This window comes from Cyprinus carpio, chromosome A10 (assembly GCF_018340385.1).
Source record: "Cyprinus carpio isolate SPL01 chromosome A10, ASM1834038v1, whole genome shotgun sequence".
Classification (NCBI taxonomy): Eukaryota; Metazoa; Chordata; class Actinopteri; order Cypriniformes; family Cyprinidae; genus Cyprinus; species Cyprinus carpio.
The window spans coordinates 226,276-244,693 of NC_056581.1; the positions used below are offsets into that span (position 1 = coordinate 226,276).

The following is an 18,418-nucleotide window of genomic DNA, read 5'->3' on the forward strand; positions in this document are numbered from 1 at the left end:
GAACTTGATGTTTTTTACCCTTGAAATAAACATCCCTTGATGTGTGGTCTCCCCTCTTCTCTGCAGTATACTATGACTTTTTTTTTTTTTTTTTTTTTTTTGCTTAAAGCAATGGTTCTCAATTCCACACATTTTGTATGTGTTTTTTGTATGTGTGACTTTTGTTCTATTCGACCGGAAGTGCCCTGCGATGTGGACATCACAGGATATGCCTTCATGATTCCAGATTGAAGGGAGGGTATATGTTCCATTAAAGGGCATTAAAGTGTGCGAGACGTGAATTTATATTGTATTTATAAATTATCATGTCACACTTCACACTTCTAGTGAGTTTCATCTGTGTGTGAGGACGCTGCAGGCCGTGGCACAGTGCAAATCTGTGAATGCTGTTCTGAAGTGAAATAAACTTTAACAGATTTCCTGTGCTCAGGGAGTATGGAGCAATGAGCTCTGGGTGCGTCTCAATCAGGTCCCTAGCTCCCGAGCTCGTGAATCAGTAGATTGTGTACACAAATTCGGCCACTGGTAAGTTTCCTGGCTCACTGCACATTGGGACAGTGATTACTTAATTTCATGACATGACTACGTACAACGTCAACGGACAACACTGTAGAAGTTCACTGCTCTAATTAATAAATTAATCGGCCCTTAAAATGGCCGACTCCCTGATCAGTGCCCTGACTACTGAACAAGGGAACAGATTGAGACGCACCCACTGTGTAGGGATCATGTCAATTGGAACACAGCTGCTCATGCATGGAGCTCTCTTCTAACGAGCTGGTGATCTGAATCAGGTGTGTTAAATAAGAGAGACATGCTAAATATCCAGAGCGATGGAGCGCGAGCACTGGAATTGAGAACCACTGGCTTAAAGGAATGGTTCAAAATTTGCTGAATATTAACCCCAAGATGTAGATGAGTTTTTTTTCTTCATCCAATTTGGAGAAAGGTACAGTGGCATTGCATCACTTGTTCACCAGTGGATGCTCTGCAGTGAATGGGTGCCGTCAGAATGAGAGTCCAAACAGCTGATAAAAACATCACAATAATCCACAAGTAATCCATACCACTCCAGTCCATCAGTTAACATCTGGAAAAGATAAAAGCTGCATGTTTGTAAGAAACAAATCAGTCATTAAGGTGTTTTTAACTTCAAACCATTGCTTCTTGCCAAAATTCAAGTCTATTATCCACAATAATGTAATAATCAATAACCACAATAATTTTGGACTGTTTTCACTTGTAAATTGTGCTTGATCTGTGAATATTTCTCTGCTAAGTCACCTTTTTTTCCACTTCACAAGGATTTAACTGATGGACTGGAGTGGTGTGGATTACTTGTGGATTATTGTGATGTTTTTATCAGCTGTTTGGACTCTCATGCTGACGGCACCCATTCACTGCAGAGCATCCATTGCTGAGACACTGAGTCAATGCTAAATCTTGGATGTCCTGAGGGTCTAGGTCTTCACCCCTGCTCCTGGGTACCCACTGTGCTGCAGTGTTTATTTCCAGCCTGCTTCGGCACCCCTGGCCTGTGATGTTGATGCACAAGACCTTGATTCACTGGTTTGGGTGTGCTTGATAAGGATTGTACCTGAAAATCTACAGGACAGTGGCTCCCCAGGAGCAGGGCTAAGGTCATAGTCCTGAGGGTGAGTAAATTTTGAGTGAACTGAAATTTTTCAGCAAGCATTTCACACAATTTGATTCCTTCCCACAAGTTATTTATTGATACTACAGGAATTCTTAAAAATTCAATGAGAAATCTTATTTACATGTTACATTTAACAGTACAGAAGTTAAACTTTTAGGTAAAGAGACAAAAAGACTGCATTTGCTATGAGAATAATAACAGCTACAAGCAGTGACATGTCTTTTTGTGTGTAAGGTGTTTCAGACATCTACATATAATGCCTGCTCCCTTTCCCAACCCTGTTCCTGGAGGAAAACCAACCACTACACAATTCTGAAATCTTCCTACTCAAACACACCTATTCAACTCATCAGCTCGTTAGTAAAGACTACATGACCTGAAATGGTTGTCAGATAACAGAGACTCCAAATTTGTACTGTAGTTTTATTATTATTATTTTTTTGGTAATGTGGATTTGATGCTTTCATTTGCTATAATAATGTAATTTCTTCATTTCAAACAATTTCATTTGGGAAAAAAAAACAGTATAAGCGAATGGTTATAATTAATAAAGTTAAGTGTAATTGCTGTGGTACTTCAAAATAAATACAGCAAACAGTAATCAATAACACGATGAAAGACAAACTACACTATAACACACCAACAATGATAAAAAACATGAACAGTATGAACGTTTTTAACATAAACGTGGACTTTGTAAAAAAAACAAATAAATAAATAAACGTATTAAAACATCAATAAACATTTATAGGTTCATCCGAATAAGCAACAATCTCTTATCTGAGCCACATAGCCTTCATTCAATAAACCATCTGTTTGAGAATAAAACGCCACATTAGCTATAACATACAATTTCGTAATTGCTGTAATAAACAAGTTTTTTTATTGTTACATTAATATATTATATTATCACATAACAGTCCGCAAGTAAATGGCTCGTTGCTTTGCTAACCGATGACGTCGTGTGAAGTTCGGTCAACTTCACTGACACGGTTCAAAAACTGACCAAACGATGGTTTTATGAGACTACACAGAACTTTTTAAATTGACAAATAGACATATTTATTTAATGTATGCCTTAAATGTAGTTAAATAAAATAACAGCACTATAAAATAAATCATGAAAAAAAGATTAAAAAAAACTGGCATATTTGACACGCATATTTTATTAATAAATAAAGAATAAGGGTTGTTGCTTTTTGGTAAAAATTAGGGCAGTGACAATCATAACAAATAAATGACTTATAAGTCATATCACGTTCTTTTGTCGCCACCTTATGGCCTTGAATGAATCTTTTTGGGAAAAGAATTTAAAAGATTCGATTCACCGGGATGAATCAAAGACTCGTTTGAGAAGCCAGATGCCTCGCCTCGAAGTGGAAGAGAGTAATCGGCAGTGGTCATGGAAAAAGTAAAATACATACAGTCAAGATGGACACTCACTTCTCATAATGGACCAGACACAAACGAAATCAAAGGATAATAATTTTTTATTGCATTCATATGCAAATAAATATGATGAACAACATCCCAAGCCCCCCACAACATGTTTTCCATTCATTTTTAGTTTGATAAAGACACCTATTTTAGATAATAAAAAAAAAAAAAAAAAAAAAAAAAAAAAAAAAATATATATATATATATATATATATATATATATATATATATATATATATATATATATATATATATATATATAGATATATATATTACTTATTCCATACAGGAAATGCATCTGAGTGTTTGTAATTAAAAATGAAATGAAATGAAATGAAATGAAATGAAATGAAATGAAATGAAATTAAATTAAATTAAATTAAATTAAATTAAATTAAAATCAATAGTCAATAAATACATGATCAGGGTTGGGGGAAAAATCTAACATTTTAGAAGGGAACAAAACAAAATGAGTATTAATAATTAATAGTTGTGTCATTAGCAGTGTTGGAGGAAACACATTACAAGTAATTTGGGTACATACTCAGATGACTAGTAACTAGTAAAAAAACATATAACTTTTACAAGAAAAAAAGTTACTTTTTCCAAAAACAAACAAACAAAAAAGGAAAGAAAGCCCATTTATTTTCCCCTGACTGGCAGCTCTCCTGTCCTCATGTTGAGAGAAATCAGGAGTGAGTGCAGAGGCGTTGTGTGCTCTGTGTGAACATGATTACTGTAGAGCTAGACTAAATGTCAACATTTAGCACAAACACTGATTTAGTATTCCTCAAGATGAATAAAACAAAGAAATGCAAACTCAGAATGTGATGCAAACCTGCAATATGTTAAATAGCACAAATATATTATGTATTTAATCCAGCTTTATTAACCAGTGTCTTTGCTGCCGACCTTCCATGATCCAGTTCAACCATACTGCAAAAATGACTTTAGTTAAAGGGATAGTTCACCCAAAAATCAAAATTATGTCATTAATGACTCACCCTCATGTCGTTCCAAACCCGTGAGACCTCCGTTCATCTTCGGAACACAGTATAAGATATTTTAGATTTAGTCCGAGAGCTTTCTGTCCCTCCATTGAGAATGTATGTACGGTATACTGTCCACGTCCAGAAAGGTAATAAAAACATCTTCAAAGTAGTCCATGTGACATCAGAGGGTCCGTTAGAATTTTTTGAAGCATCGAAAATACATTTTGGTCCAAAAATATCAAAAACCACGACTTTATTCAGCATTGACTTCTCTCCCGGGTCTGGAGCATGCGAGCGCGTTCACAACACTGCAGTTTAGTGATATCCGGTTCGCGAACGAATCACTCGATGTAACCGGATCTTCTTGAACCAGTTCACCAAATCGAACTGAATCGTATTGAAACGGTTCGCGTCAACAATAAGCATTAATCCACAAATGACTTAAGCTGTTAACTTTTTTAACATGGCTGACACTCCCTCTGAGTTCAAATAAATCAATATCCCGGAGTAATTCATTTACTCAAACAGTACACTGACTGAACTGCTGTGAAGAGAGAACTGAAGATGAACACGAGCCGAGCCAGATAACAAACGAAACATTGACTCGTTCTCGAGTCAAGAACCGTTTCTGTCGGACGCGTCCAGTTCGAGAACCGAGGAGCTGATGATACTGCGCATGCGTGATTCAGACTGACACACAGCGCGTCTGAACTGAACTGGTTCTTTTTTGGTGATTGATTCTGAACTGATTCTGTGCTAATGTTATGAGCGCGGGTAAACCGAAGGCTTGAATCAAGGGCAATCATCGCCAATGAAGTCATTACGTCGAGCGCAAAAGAACTGGTAAACCGTTTTCGGCAAACCGGTTTATTGAATCAAACTGTCCGAAAGAACCGGTTCGCGGAGAAGAACAGAACTTCCCATCACTACCGGTGATCCGAAAAACGATGCAACCGGTTCTTGACTCGAGAACGAGTCAATGTTTCGTTCGTTATCTGGCTCGGCTTGGTGTTCGTCTTCAGTTCTCTCTTCACAGCAGTTCAGTCAGTGTACTGTTTGAGTAAATGAATTACTCCGGGATATTGGTTTATTTGAACTCAGAGGGAGTGTCAGCCATGTTAAAAAAGTTAACAGCTTAAGTCATTTGTGGATTAATGCTTATTGTTGACGCGAACCGTTTCAAACGATTCAGTTCGATTTGGTGAACTGGTTCAAGAAGATCCGGTTACATCGAGTGATTCGTTCGCGAACCGGATATCACTAAACTGCAGTGCTGTGAACGCGCTCATAACAGGCCCGGGAGAGAAGTCAATGCTGAATAAAGTCGTAGTTTTTGATATTTTTGGACCAAAATTTATTTTCGATGCTTCAAAAAATTCTAATGGACCCTCTGATGTCACATGGACTACTTTGAAGATGTTTTTATTACCTTTCTGGACGTGGACAGTATACCGTACATACATTCTCAATGGAGGGACAGACTAAATCTAAAATATCTTATACTGTGTTCCGAAGATGAACGGAGGTCTCACGGTTTTGGAACGACATGAGGGTGAGTCATTAATGACATAATTTAGATTTTTGGGTGAACTATCCCTTTAAGCGTAACATCTGTGTTTCTTTCTTCTTCTTTTTTTCTTTTTTAATTGCTGAAGAGTGTTTTTACTTTTTTACTTTTTTCTCAGCGTCTCTTTCTTCATGCAATCCAGAACAGCAGCACAGCTGAAAGGTTTCTTTGACATGACTTTACAGACATACAGTTTGTAAAGCCGTGATTTTACATTTCGTTCAGCCTGTGGCTTATTCATTTCACTTCTGGTGTGAATGGCCTTTTACATACTTTTTTTATATATATATTAAAAACAATCAAGCAAGCCCAACTCAGATGAGAAAAAGTAACAGAAAAGTAACGTAACACATTACTTTCCAGTCATGCAATTAGTTTCTATCCAGTCGGACATCAAGCGTCACAATTTCCAACTCCACCTTCAGATCCCAAAAGGGTGATGCGGGCCGGGGATGATATGCTTTTGTGGGCCAAAACTGGAAATGATTTAGCATTTGAGCACTTTCAGTTCCGCCGTCCTGAAGTCAGTGGGTTTTTGGTTAAATAAGGTCTGTGAGTTGTCGGAAGTGACAGTGGCTGAAGTCATGTGACTGTGGTGTAATTCATCATTCATCATACAGCCTACTGTACATTCAGCTTTGACTCGCCATCTCCACATGGACGTGCCTAAAATGAAAGCATAGGCCTATTACAAAATTGAGTGGGCGAGTTTTCCTTATATTTATTTTATTTTATCATATATTAGCTGCTATTAATTGCAGGTCTCCAGACTGCGACCGACTATTAATTGCAGGTCTCCAGACTGCGACCGACTAAATTTTGTGAGCGGTCACACTGGCGCGACCACCGCGTTGTTCAACGCATAAAAGCTGCCATTTCTGATGCATATGAGAAACATCAAATGCAATTTGTTTGAACTGCGCAGCGCTTCGAGTGTAGAGCCTGGTTTAAACTCGTCCCGTCAGCGGGAGCGCAAAGGTGTGCTCAGCAAAAATGATCTGGGGCTCTGGGACTTTGATATTCTAGGTATTATCAAATTGCCAGAGTTTTGAGAATGCAGCGGACGTGGAGGACTATAATGTATCGAGCTCATTCAAATACTGAGGTGCTAAACCATTCAGGGCTTTATTAGTAATAAGCAAGATTTTAAAATCTATACGATGTTTGATAGGGAGCCAGTGCAGTGATGACAGAACCGGGCTTATATGGTCATACTTCCTGGTTCTAGTAAGAACTCTAACTGCTGTGTTTTGGACCAGCTGGAGTTTGTTTACTAAGCATGCAGAACAACCACCCAATAAAGCATTACAATAATCTAACCTTGAGGTCATAAACGCATGGATTAACATTTCTGCATTTGACATTGAGAGCATAGGTCGTAATTTGAAATCTGCCAAGGGTAACATGTAAAGCGTGAAGAGTAATGGCGCTAGTACTGAGCCTTGAGGTAAAGTAAAAGAACGCTTTTTAACCCAGAGAAGGTGAACATGTTGGTATTCTTGTGTGGAAAAAAACATGCAAGCTCTGTCACCGGCAGCAAGTCTAGTTTTACTTTTCTTTTTGTTTTCATTATTTAAAGCCTATCTTTGCTGTTTACATATGCTATGGAGGCTCTCTTTTATTTTTATTTATTTATTTATTTATTTATTTTTATTTGATTCCTCAGTGTTTGCTAAATGTTCTGTAATTTATTAGTCATTATATAGGCAAGCCTAATACAGCACAGCATGTATAGGCCTATGCTATGCCTCATCTTATTCGTTTGTGTTAATAAATGTTTTGTAAGCTAGTTTGTCATTGAATCTTACAGTTTTATTGTTGTTGTGCATTTTAATTAAAAATAACAATGAATTTGTTGCAACAATTTGCATGCATTTTTTTTTTGTCTTAAAAGTTGAAAGGTGTATAGATGAAAGCAAAACAGACAGTTATAATTATTATAGTTATAATTGTATTCAGGCTTCCAAATTTATAAAAGTTGTGTTTATTTGTGAAGATTATCATGAAGAACAAAACAAGTAGGCTACGATTCGTAAACTTTTGTTGATCACAAAGCTTATTCTCTGCAATAATCTGAAAGCCAATGGAAAATCAAATCTGGGTGATTCTAATTTTCAGAAAATATGCCCTCACTGCAGTGTGAGAAGGAAAATGGTTTTACTAAATACTTCGATTTAGCTAATAAAGTTAATTTATAAATAAAATCTTTTTATAAGTTGTTATAAATGTATAAACTATGATTAGTTTTGAAAATATCCTTACTTTACAGAGTGCCTAAAACTTCACAATAGGCTCCTTTAAGATTTTCAGGTGAATTTCTCTAAGCAGCTTGGAAAGAGCGCATTGTTTGTCTCTGTGTTTTCTGTCACTTCATGTAATCACGGAATCCACGATGAGAGCAGATTTCATAAAGAAATGTCCTGCTTCATCGCAACTGAATCGAATTGAAAGCTTATTAGCATGTATCTGAATTGATTGGCTCCTGCAGGTGTCACTCACTGACTCACAGTAGATAAATAGAGAGAGACAAAAAAATATACACATAGAAAGAGAGAGAGAGAGAGAGAGAGAGAGAGAGAGAGAGAGGTTGTGTTGAGATGGGTAATGTGCGCTACAGGAGAGCACGCTTTCTTCTCATCTCCACACACTTGCGCAAGATTCATCTGTGAAATGCGGCTTACACGGAAACGGTGGACTATCTGCACCATAAGCATCCTGCTGATATTCTACAAGACGACAGATATTGGCAGAAATGAAGAGCATCAGAAAACTGGATTGACATGGTAAGGGCTGTTCTGCTGTTACAGCCAGAGTGAATTACCTCTCTTCATCTAATCAGCATCGAAAGTGTGATGAAGGTGTAGTCTATACGCGTATCTCATTACACAAAGCATTCATTTATGTTCAGTTGTTTATTGATTTGTATCACAAACCTCCTATTGTAAACTATAGTTCACGAGCCCTGCTGTTGTTTCATCTCAATTAAATTAAGATCGATTCGCACTGTCCTTTGTTTGAGTCGAAGTGGCTTTTTTATTCTACACACCCTTGTGAAAAAGAAGTGCAATTGATTGTAACCAATGTGCACTTGTTGTGTACTTTAAATCTGAAAAGTATATTTTTTATATACTTTTAAGTATATATTTTATATGCTATTATATATGAATAAGATGTATTTGCCGATAATATAATATTAATGAACTTAAGAGAGTATATTTTCTTTATGATGCTTCTTAACACTTAACAATATATAACTTAACATAATTTTAAAAGTGCAATTTAAAAATCATCATGTTGTAATAGCATAAATAGTAATAACATGACAAACGAGCTTCAGTAGAAGTGATTTTAAAGTATATTTTAGTTGCCATAAATGCTTGTCAGTACATAAATTAGTAAAACTTTAACCATATTTAGATGAAATTATGAAGTAACATATAAAGATGTACTGAAGTCCTACCTAGTGCCATAAAAACTTGTGATACAATACACACATACAGAGTAGGCTGTATATGCAGTATAGAGGTGATTTGGTTCTGATGTGTGTGTGTGTGTGTGTGTGTGTGCGTGAGACTTGTGTGTTGTTGGGTAAGTGAGAGGACAACAGACAGCTCAAACTCATCAGATGTGGTTTCCTTTAGTCTCTTGCAGAGTTGTTGCGCATGATTTAAAAACAGAAGTGGAAAAAAACTCACAGTAAATGTCAACTGAATCTGAAGTTGAGTCTTCTCATAGGTTTCGATTTGATTTCATGTGATATTCTGTAAGTCTTTTGATGCCTTGCAGCGACAGTTTGCTCATTTACAACATGCAGATGTGTACAAACTGGCTCCTCAAAGAAAAAAAAGAAAAGAAAAAGAAAAAAGAATAACAAGCACTTCTAGTAAATGTTCTTACTTAGTATTTGTTTTCCAGTACAAATATCAAAAAATTAAATCAAGATATAAGCAAAATTACATAAGATATTAAGTGTCATTGTCTGAAAAATGTATCAAAAGTAAGTTTGAGTTTATGCTAACAAAATAAATAAATAAATAAATAAATACAACAACAACAAAAAACTTAATAAATAAAAAAAAAAGTTCTGCAAATGGGGTAAGATTAACAAAATTCAGTTAAGTTTATTATTGTTATTCCATTGCCTCTCCAGTAAAAGTATAATGGTTTAAGAATGTTTAGATGTTTGTATTGGAAAACAAGACAAAAATATTGAGTAAGAGAATCATTTTTCACACTGCATTGCTGTAATGGTGTATAAAGGAGTGTAAGAGGCAGGAATCTAAACACAAGAAGTGTTTATTAACAAAAACATAACTCAGGAATATAGGAATCCAGAGAATATACCACAAAATCTTACAAAAACACAGGCAAAGCAAAAAAAGATTGGACAAATGACAACTTAAACACAATATACTGGATATTGAGAACAAGAAACAGATTACTAGGGTCACTAGTGTTAACTGAAACTAAAACAAATAATAAAACATTTTCTTTACTTGAAATAAACATTCATTGAAATAAAATGTTTAAAAAACTAAAACTTATTTGATTTCATCTAGCTGCAAGGCAACATTTCTCATTTTCATTTAGAAGTACTAAAAAAACGCAGATTTAAAATAACAAAAAATAATAAAAATGGCAAAAACACAAAGCAAAACTACTAAAACTCTAACTAAAATGAAAACAGAAAATATAAAATATAAAAATAAAGGTAATGCTTTATTTTAAGGACCAATTCTCACTATTAACTGTTTACTACTAGCATATTATCAGTTTATTAGTATTTATAATTCACATGTTAATGCCTTATTCTGCATGACCATATTCTAGATCCTTTAATCCACCCCATACCTAAACTTATCAATAATCTTACTAAAATTAATAAGCATATAATTCGTTTATTAAGGAACAAATGCAGGTAATGATAAAATCTAAGTCAACAATGATCAGTGATACCAAAATACTGATATAACAAATCAATAACTGAGGAAACCAAGCAAGAAAAGAGGAAAAGATAAGACAGATACAAAATAAAAAGAGTCCTTGGAGCAAAACAGTACAGTTTATGTTTTTTTACTCTCTGATATTGTGATGGATACCAGTACTGTACATGGCATGGTTCTTTCTTTTTGTTATCAGAGTATATTAGTGAGTTTGACAACACAAACACAATATCAAACCTAATACATCAGTACCAGTGCATATAGTTACTATTTGTCACACTGCCATTTGAACAGGAAGTCTAAGCCAAGTTCTACCAGACTGATGGTCAACGGCTCTGAGAAACGTTTCAGATTTGTTTTAAGTGATCTGAGTGACATGGGCGTGGGATGGAAGATCAATGCCACCCTTGTGACCATCATAAGGTGAGTAACCTGCACTGTATAAAAAGGTTTTGTTTTATGCGGTAACATGTACATAGAGCACATATTTGAGAGGGACGAGGATTACAGATATTGCTCAATAGACTGTCCTATGACTTGCTCAGAGCATGACATCACAGGGTCATTTTTAGCGTATGTTTTGCAGGCTGGTGTGGTTATAAACTAATGAGTAATCTATGGCGTTTATTCATTTCAACACGTGGAAAGGAAGGAGGTACTTCGCTTCTTGGACGCGGAGAGAGACGTGTCTGTTGTCAAGAGCAGTTTTAAACCAGGCGATACAGTCCACTACGTTCTGGACCGACGCAGGACATTCAATATTTCTCAGACTCTACACAGCTTACTCCCTGAAGTCTCTCCACTAAAGAACAAGACGTTCAAGACATGTGCTGTGGTGGGAAACTCAGGCGTTCTCCTAAAGAGCAGATGTGGGAAGGAGATAGACAGCCATGGATTTGTTATACGGTAATGTATTTACTTCTTTGCGGTGATCTAATTATTACGGTCTTATGGCAAGGCACAGAGTCTAATAAGGTCTAAATGGTCAATTATCACTTACTGTATCAGTGTTTTCCTGCTGGTAACTAGGCTTGAATACTATTTGATCTCATTTTTGGAAACCTGAACCCGGAACCAAATCTCTTTTGTTCATGCTTTTCATGACTTCATAACTAAAAAAAGTGAAAATAAAAGTGATATGACATACAGCCAAGTATGGTGACCCATACTCAGAATTCGTGCTCTGCGTTTAACCCATCCAAAGTGCACACACACAGCAGTGAACACACACACACCGTGAACACACACCCGGAGCAGTGGGCAGACATTTATGCTGTGGTGCCCAGGAATCATACTCTCTAACCACTAGGCCACAACTTCCCCCACGACTTAAGATGAACTAACAATGAACAATACATTTATTACAGTGTTTATTTATCTTTGATAATGTTAGTTAATGAAAATACAGTTGTTTATTGTAAGTTCATGTTAATTCACAGTGCATTAACTAATGTTAACAAGCACAACTTTTGATTTTAATATGCATTAGTAAATGTTGAAATTAACATGAACTAAGATTAATAAATACTGTAGAAGAATTGTTCTTGCTTAGTTCATGTTAACTAAAGTAGTTAACTAATGAACCTTATTGTAAAGTGTTACTGTTTTTGATAATATTTTGAATTAAATTGTATTTTTATATTTTCTCTTTTCAAAGTTTTAGTAATTTTGTTGTGTTTTTGTCATGTTTTTTAGTTTTAGATATTTTAGCACTTAAAGTACTTAATAAACGAAAATGAGAAAGTGAGCTGTCTAGCTGTAATAAAATTAAAAATTTAATTTTCTAAATTTATTTTATTTCATTTCAGTTAATTAATGATAATAATGCCTGTTCCAAATGTGTATGACTTTCTTTCATGAAACAAAAATTAAGGTGTATTTAATGCCCATAGTGCTTCAGTAATGGCGACTGAGGCTGTTAAATGCTAACAATGACACAGAAAAAAAACAAAACAAAAACATCATCATAGTATGTGTGACGAATAACTTGTGCACTATAATTCAAGTCTTTTGTAGCCAAACTATAGCTTTGTGTGAGGAACAAACTTGAATTTTAAGTAATTATTCATGGATAATCTTTCCTTAAAATCTCTTCTGCACACACATTAAATTCAAATATGCTGTATGAACAATCTGAATTATGCTTGACATGGTTGAATGGGATATTTATGATGGTTTTGTGATGCTCAGTGGCAGTGTGCATATTCTTAAAATGTAAAAAAAGAAAGTAAGGCATATGGATTTGGAAGGGTGTTAGGCTTATTTTCAAAACTTTTATTTTTAGTTTCTTCCTTAAATTGTCATTTATTTGTCTTAATTTCCACTTATTTTCGAAGAGCCCTGGCTCTGACATTTGCCTGTTCTTTCATTCCTGAGCAGATGTAACCTCGCTCCTCTAGAGGAGTTTGCAGATGATGTGGGTTTAAGGTCAGACTTCACCACTATGAACCCCTCTGTGATCCCGCGGGTGTACGGGGGTCTGCAGGACGAAAGACAGCGGGAGAGATTCATCCAGCGTCTACAGCAGCTAAACAACAGCGTGCTCTGGATTCCTGCCTTCATGGTGAAGGGTGGAGAGAGGCACGTGGAAATTGTGAACGAGCTCATTCTTAAACACAAACTCAGATTGCGCACAGCATATCCTTCACTCCGCCTTATCCATGCTGTACGAGGGTGAGTTAATTACTACATTTTAGCACTTTAATTGAAGTAACATGCTAACATGAAAAACTAAACTAAACATCATTTAGATTAGATTCAACATTACTGTCATTGTGCAGAGTACAAGTACAGAGCCAATGAAATGCAAATAGCATCTAACCAGAAGTATATATATATATATATATATATATATATATATATATATATATATATATATATATATATATATATATATATGTGTGTGTGTATATATATATATATATATATATATATATATATATATATATATATGTATATGTGTGTGTGTGTGTGTAATAAACATTTGCAAGGGGACGGGTGCAGAGACCAGCTTAATGCAGCGATCTATGAAATACAGTACAAGGTGCAATCTAAATCTACATTAATATAGTGCAATATGGATACAGTACGGTGCAAATGAGAAGTAAAAAACACAGAAGGTTCATTATTCAGAATGAAGAAGTATAAACATGGAAGGGGTGTTTTTCAGAATGAGGTATTTGTAAATATATAAACATACGGTCAGGGGCCATATACAGTGCAATAGGCATCATGAGGTACTGTGTAAAAAGAATTTGCAACAATAATAGCAGATGATGCTGTAGTTATTCATATATTCGAGGTAAGTGTCTTTGATGGAGGGTAATTGAACACCAGTGATGTGTAGGGCCATTTTAACAACCCGTTGGAGGGCCTTCTGGTCTGTGACAGTGCAGTTGGCATACCACACTGTGGTGCAGTTTGTTATGATCTGGGGGACAGGTGAGCTTTCCTTAGATTCCCAAGGAAGTAAAGGTGCTGTTGCTGCTTTTTGTATAGAGTGGTGTTGTTGAGGGTCCAGGAAACTTCCTCAAAAAAAAGGAATTTGAAACTAGTTACACACTCTACTTTGGCCTTATCAATGTAGATGGGTGTGTGTGTAGTCTTTCCTAGTCTGCCGGGGGTCCACAATCAGTTCCTTGGTCTTCTGGGTGTTGAGTGCGAGAATATAGTCGGCACGCCACACTGCCAGATGCTGAAACACCTCCCTGTAGGCCATTTAATCATCGCTGCTCATCAGGCCTTCCACTGTGGTGTCGTATGCAAACTTGATTATGGAGCTAGAGTCATGTACCGGTATGCAGTCATGGGTGAAGAGGGAGAAGAGAATTGGGCTCAAAACATAGCCCTGTGGTATGCCAGTGTTCAAGGTGAGGATGTAGGAGTTGAAATTGTTAATCCTAACAGACTGTGGTCTGTTAGTGAGAAAGCCTGAGGTCCAGTTGCAGAGAGAGGGGCTGATGCCAAGATCAGTGAGCTTAGATGGAATCACAGTATTAGAAGCAGAAATTAATTCGGTGAATAGCATTCAAGTGTTGCTTTTATCCAGGTGATTCAGAGCAGTGTGGAGAGCTGAGGTGATGGGCCTGTGAGGGCATGAATGCCTGTCCACATAAACTGAGGATCATTGTTGTTGAATTTGTCTTCAATCCGAAGTTAGTATTGTGTTTAGCAGCTTTAAGACCCCTCTTCAGATTGGGCCTGGATAAACTGTAGGCTTCCTGGTCACCAGATTTGAAATCTGTGTCATGTGCTTTTAGCAGGAGTTTAACTTCCTTGTTCAAGGTTTCTAATTGGGGAATATTTTAATTATTTTATGGGTGGATACTTTACCGACAAACCTGTCAGTGTGGTGCAGAATGGAGCTGGTGTAGATAATAATGTCTGTGTGTGAGTCCAGTGTTGGTGCACTCACTATTTTTCTGTTTATGTTGCTAACGTATACATACTGTATGTAACCTATTTATTAAGGAAGTCAATCTTCAGGAATATTAATCAAATAGTGTCTTTAAAATTAACGATCAATTAATCAGTTAATCGTCAACTTCCATCAAAATCCATCAAAGACCTCCATATATCATATAAATGTAGCCTACTTTTAAAAGTATACTTTAAATATTAATACATTTTCAGTACACTGTTTTAATACTTTTAACCTGTTTAATATGAGTTTAATTTACTATTAATCTTTTATTGTTAATAATAATTATGTAGGCTACTTAGAAAATACAGATATGATGCTTTCTTCATTAAAACTTCACTCTGAGCATAGTGAAATATTTTAGACATTTGTTTAGATTAGGGATGCACCAATATGGAATGTCATTGTCGATACTAATAATTGATCAATCATAGCCTCTTATGGCCAAAAACTGATAACCAATAAAAAAATAAAAAAAATAAAAAAAAGAAAGAAAGAAACCTTTAGCCCTTTTAAAATGGGACTGCTATGTAATAAATTAAAATAAACAATATTATGATGTTATGCTGGTTTAATGATAAATTAAGTTAAACTAACATAAATTGTATTGAGTCCATTTATATGACTAATTTGCACTCTTATGAATCGTCTTATCATAATAATCTGTCATGATATAATGACATGATGATGTAAATAAGAAATTCATTGTGTGCTAGAGATAGACAGCTTCATTGATTATATGTTTAATGCTACTATAGTAGTTTGTAGTTTTTATAAACATAATAAAAATTGATTCCCCATTTCATGACCTGTTTTAAATTTTGCCTGACAAATTGCATATGAAAGAAAAAATTTTAATATATATATTATATTAAATACATTGGTTACACACATTAGTGAGTAAATTGATTAATGTAACTGTACATTCCTTTATATTTTCCTAATATATTTTCAAGAGCCTCAGTCTCCCTTTACTTTTCTCACCAACCACTACTGAAATGTTAAAAATCTATTTGTAAAAAAAAACACTGAACTTACTAAATGCTATAAAGCTATTGTTTATTGTTATTTCATGACACCTAGTGCATTAACCAATGTTAACTTGTCTCATATATGCAAGGCTGCACCACAATCAAGCCAATTACTTTCAGATCTGCCATCGGTGGCAAAACTTAGTCATCAACCCATAAATAAAATCAGCTCTTGTCATACTTTTTTTCTAGTTTGGTAGTTATTTTGTAACAGTACGGCAGTAAAGTTTGTTGCAATTTCATAAACTTCTTGAAAATGGTTTTCTAAATAACATTAAACCAACATGAATACAAAGATTACATTTCATAATCGGCACTTGATTTAAACTAGTTTCTGGTAAGATTTTAAGATTTAACAGCACTATCATATAAAGTGTACCTTCCCTTTAAGAGATCATGTTGAAATGAGTTGTTAGACCACATACACTTAAATCTAAAAAAAGTATATATTTTATGTAACAATATACAAAGCAACAAAAGAAACCTTTGCCAATAATAAATTGGTTTTGATATTTTTTTGCCTTTTTTAAAACAAAACTTTTTTGGTCCTTTGTCTTACACAGCTATCTATTGCCTGCAGGTGTGCGATGATGATGTAACAATATACAAAAATAAAAAGGACAAAAAAGACAAAAGCACTAGAACCTTTAATAATAATAATAATATTTGCTTCAGGAGTCTGATGTCAGTGTGACTACAAAAGGTCCAACAGACCTTAATCAGAGTAGTGGCATATTTAATTTCTTTTTTGGTTTTCAACCAAAAATATTCAAGGCACCATCCTAATAAATATAATGCAAATAATGCCTCTGAAATAACTAGGAATGTTTGTTTGTTTATTTCTTAGGTTCTGGCTTACAAATAAGATAAATATCAAACGACCCTCTACTGGATTGTTGATGTACACATTGGCTACACGCTTCTGTGATGAAATCCACCTGTATGGATTCTGGCCTTTCCCCAAAGACGGTAACGGAAATCCCGTTAAATATCATTACTATGACGGACTGAAATATCGATATTTTTCCAATGCGGGTCCCCACCGCATGCCGCTGGAGTTCAAAACACTGAAGACACTGCACAGTAAGGGTGCGCTGAAACTGACAACCTCTGAATGCACATATGCTTGACATGTAGCTGATGGACGGACACTCAAGAAATCAAACTAAAGTGTGTTTTGAGCTTTGGAGGATGAGTGTGCCTTCTACTGGAAACTGTGAGACTTCTGGTTCATTTACTATAGAGACAGTGCAATGCTTTAGATACTGAACAATCTAGCATTGTTTCCAAAGGACAACTGAAGCAGTCTTGCTCAGTGCTTTGAGACTGTATATTAGGATCTTGGTAAGTGATCTTGTCTGAAAATGTCTTACACCAGAGTTGCCAAAGATGCCATTCCATCATTGTTTGAGAGGTTCTTTGTCTTTCCTGTACTCTTTAGTATATAGAAACATCATTATTTTTGTTTCACACAGTTCAGAGATTTCTAACTTGGTCACACATGTCCAAACAGCTACATAAGCAGGTCTTTTCAGTTCCCTTTTAAGGGTAAAAAAAACTAAATGTGTGTAAATGTTTATGAATTTGCTTTGAATTGCAATATTGTTCATTTGGTGAGTGTGTTTTCACCCACACTATCCATTTTCAACTGACACGTAATTTTAATAAAACTTGATGATTGATAATTATTTTCTGTTTATTATCAGGAAACACATTTCTGGTTTGGTATCAATGAACCTAATAGTTGCACCTGAAAAAAAGAAAAACACTGGTATATATCAATCTCAGATTTACACTTTGTGAAAATGATTGAATGTGTATGTTGTCTTTCTTTATCAAATGTACTACTGTATGTCAGAACGTATCAGCATGCCTGAAACAGATGACTTGAATATAATAATGCCTCACATTATTTATGTGCCTTTATATAGGGTACTGGTCGAAGTGGCTTGGGTATGGATAACTAGTGCAAACATTATGAGCAGATCGTTGATGTAGAACTTCAATGATAAGCAAAAACTTTACATGTATAATGTATGTACTGTACTTTAGGACTCTCTGAACGAAGGAGTATTCATTTTCCTGCTTCAGTGTTTTATTCCTTTATTTATATTGTAATGTATTTTGTATTTTAAAACATCTTTTTTTATTTTATACTATTTGTTATTCTGTATTTTTAATTTTTTTGACAACTTTGAAGTTGATTTCAGATTTTAATGCCAAATTTCTATGTGCAAATACATTTTAGACAAAAGCATTAATCAGCTTCATCTCCTGAATTTGTGATTTTCTGATTACTTGACCAACAGCCCACAGTGAAATGATGTGTGATAGATCTAATAAATCAATTTATGAGCCTGTTTCTTCAACA

General features: G+C 35.2%; 1 protein-coding gene across 1 annotated transcript; it reads left to right on the forward strand.

Annotated features, from left to right (window-relative positions):
* The first annotated feature begins 8,246 nt into the window (after positions 1-8,246).
* On the forward strand, positions 8,247-18,308 carry LOC109097489 (CMP-N-acetylneuraminate-poly-alpha-2,8-sialyltransferase-like). Its single transcript, XM_042764577.1, has 5 exons — positions 8,247-8,436; positions 10,891-11,019; positions 11,245-11,502; positions 12,976-13,269; positions 16,895-18,308. The coding sequence occupies exons 1-5, from the start codon at positions 8,258-8,260 to the stop codon at positions 17,175-17,177; spliced, it is 1,143 nt and encodes a 380-aa protein (XP_042620511.1). The 5' UTR covers positions 8,247-8,257; the 3' UTR covers positions 17,178-18,308.
* The last annotated feature ends 110 nt before the right edge of the window (positions 18,309-18,418 follow it).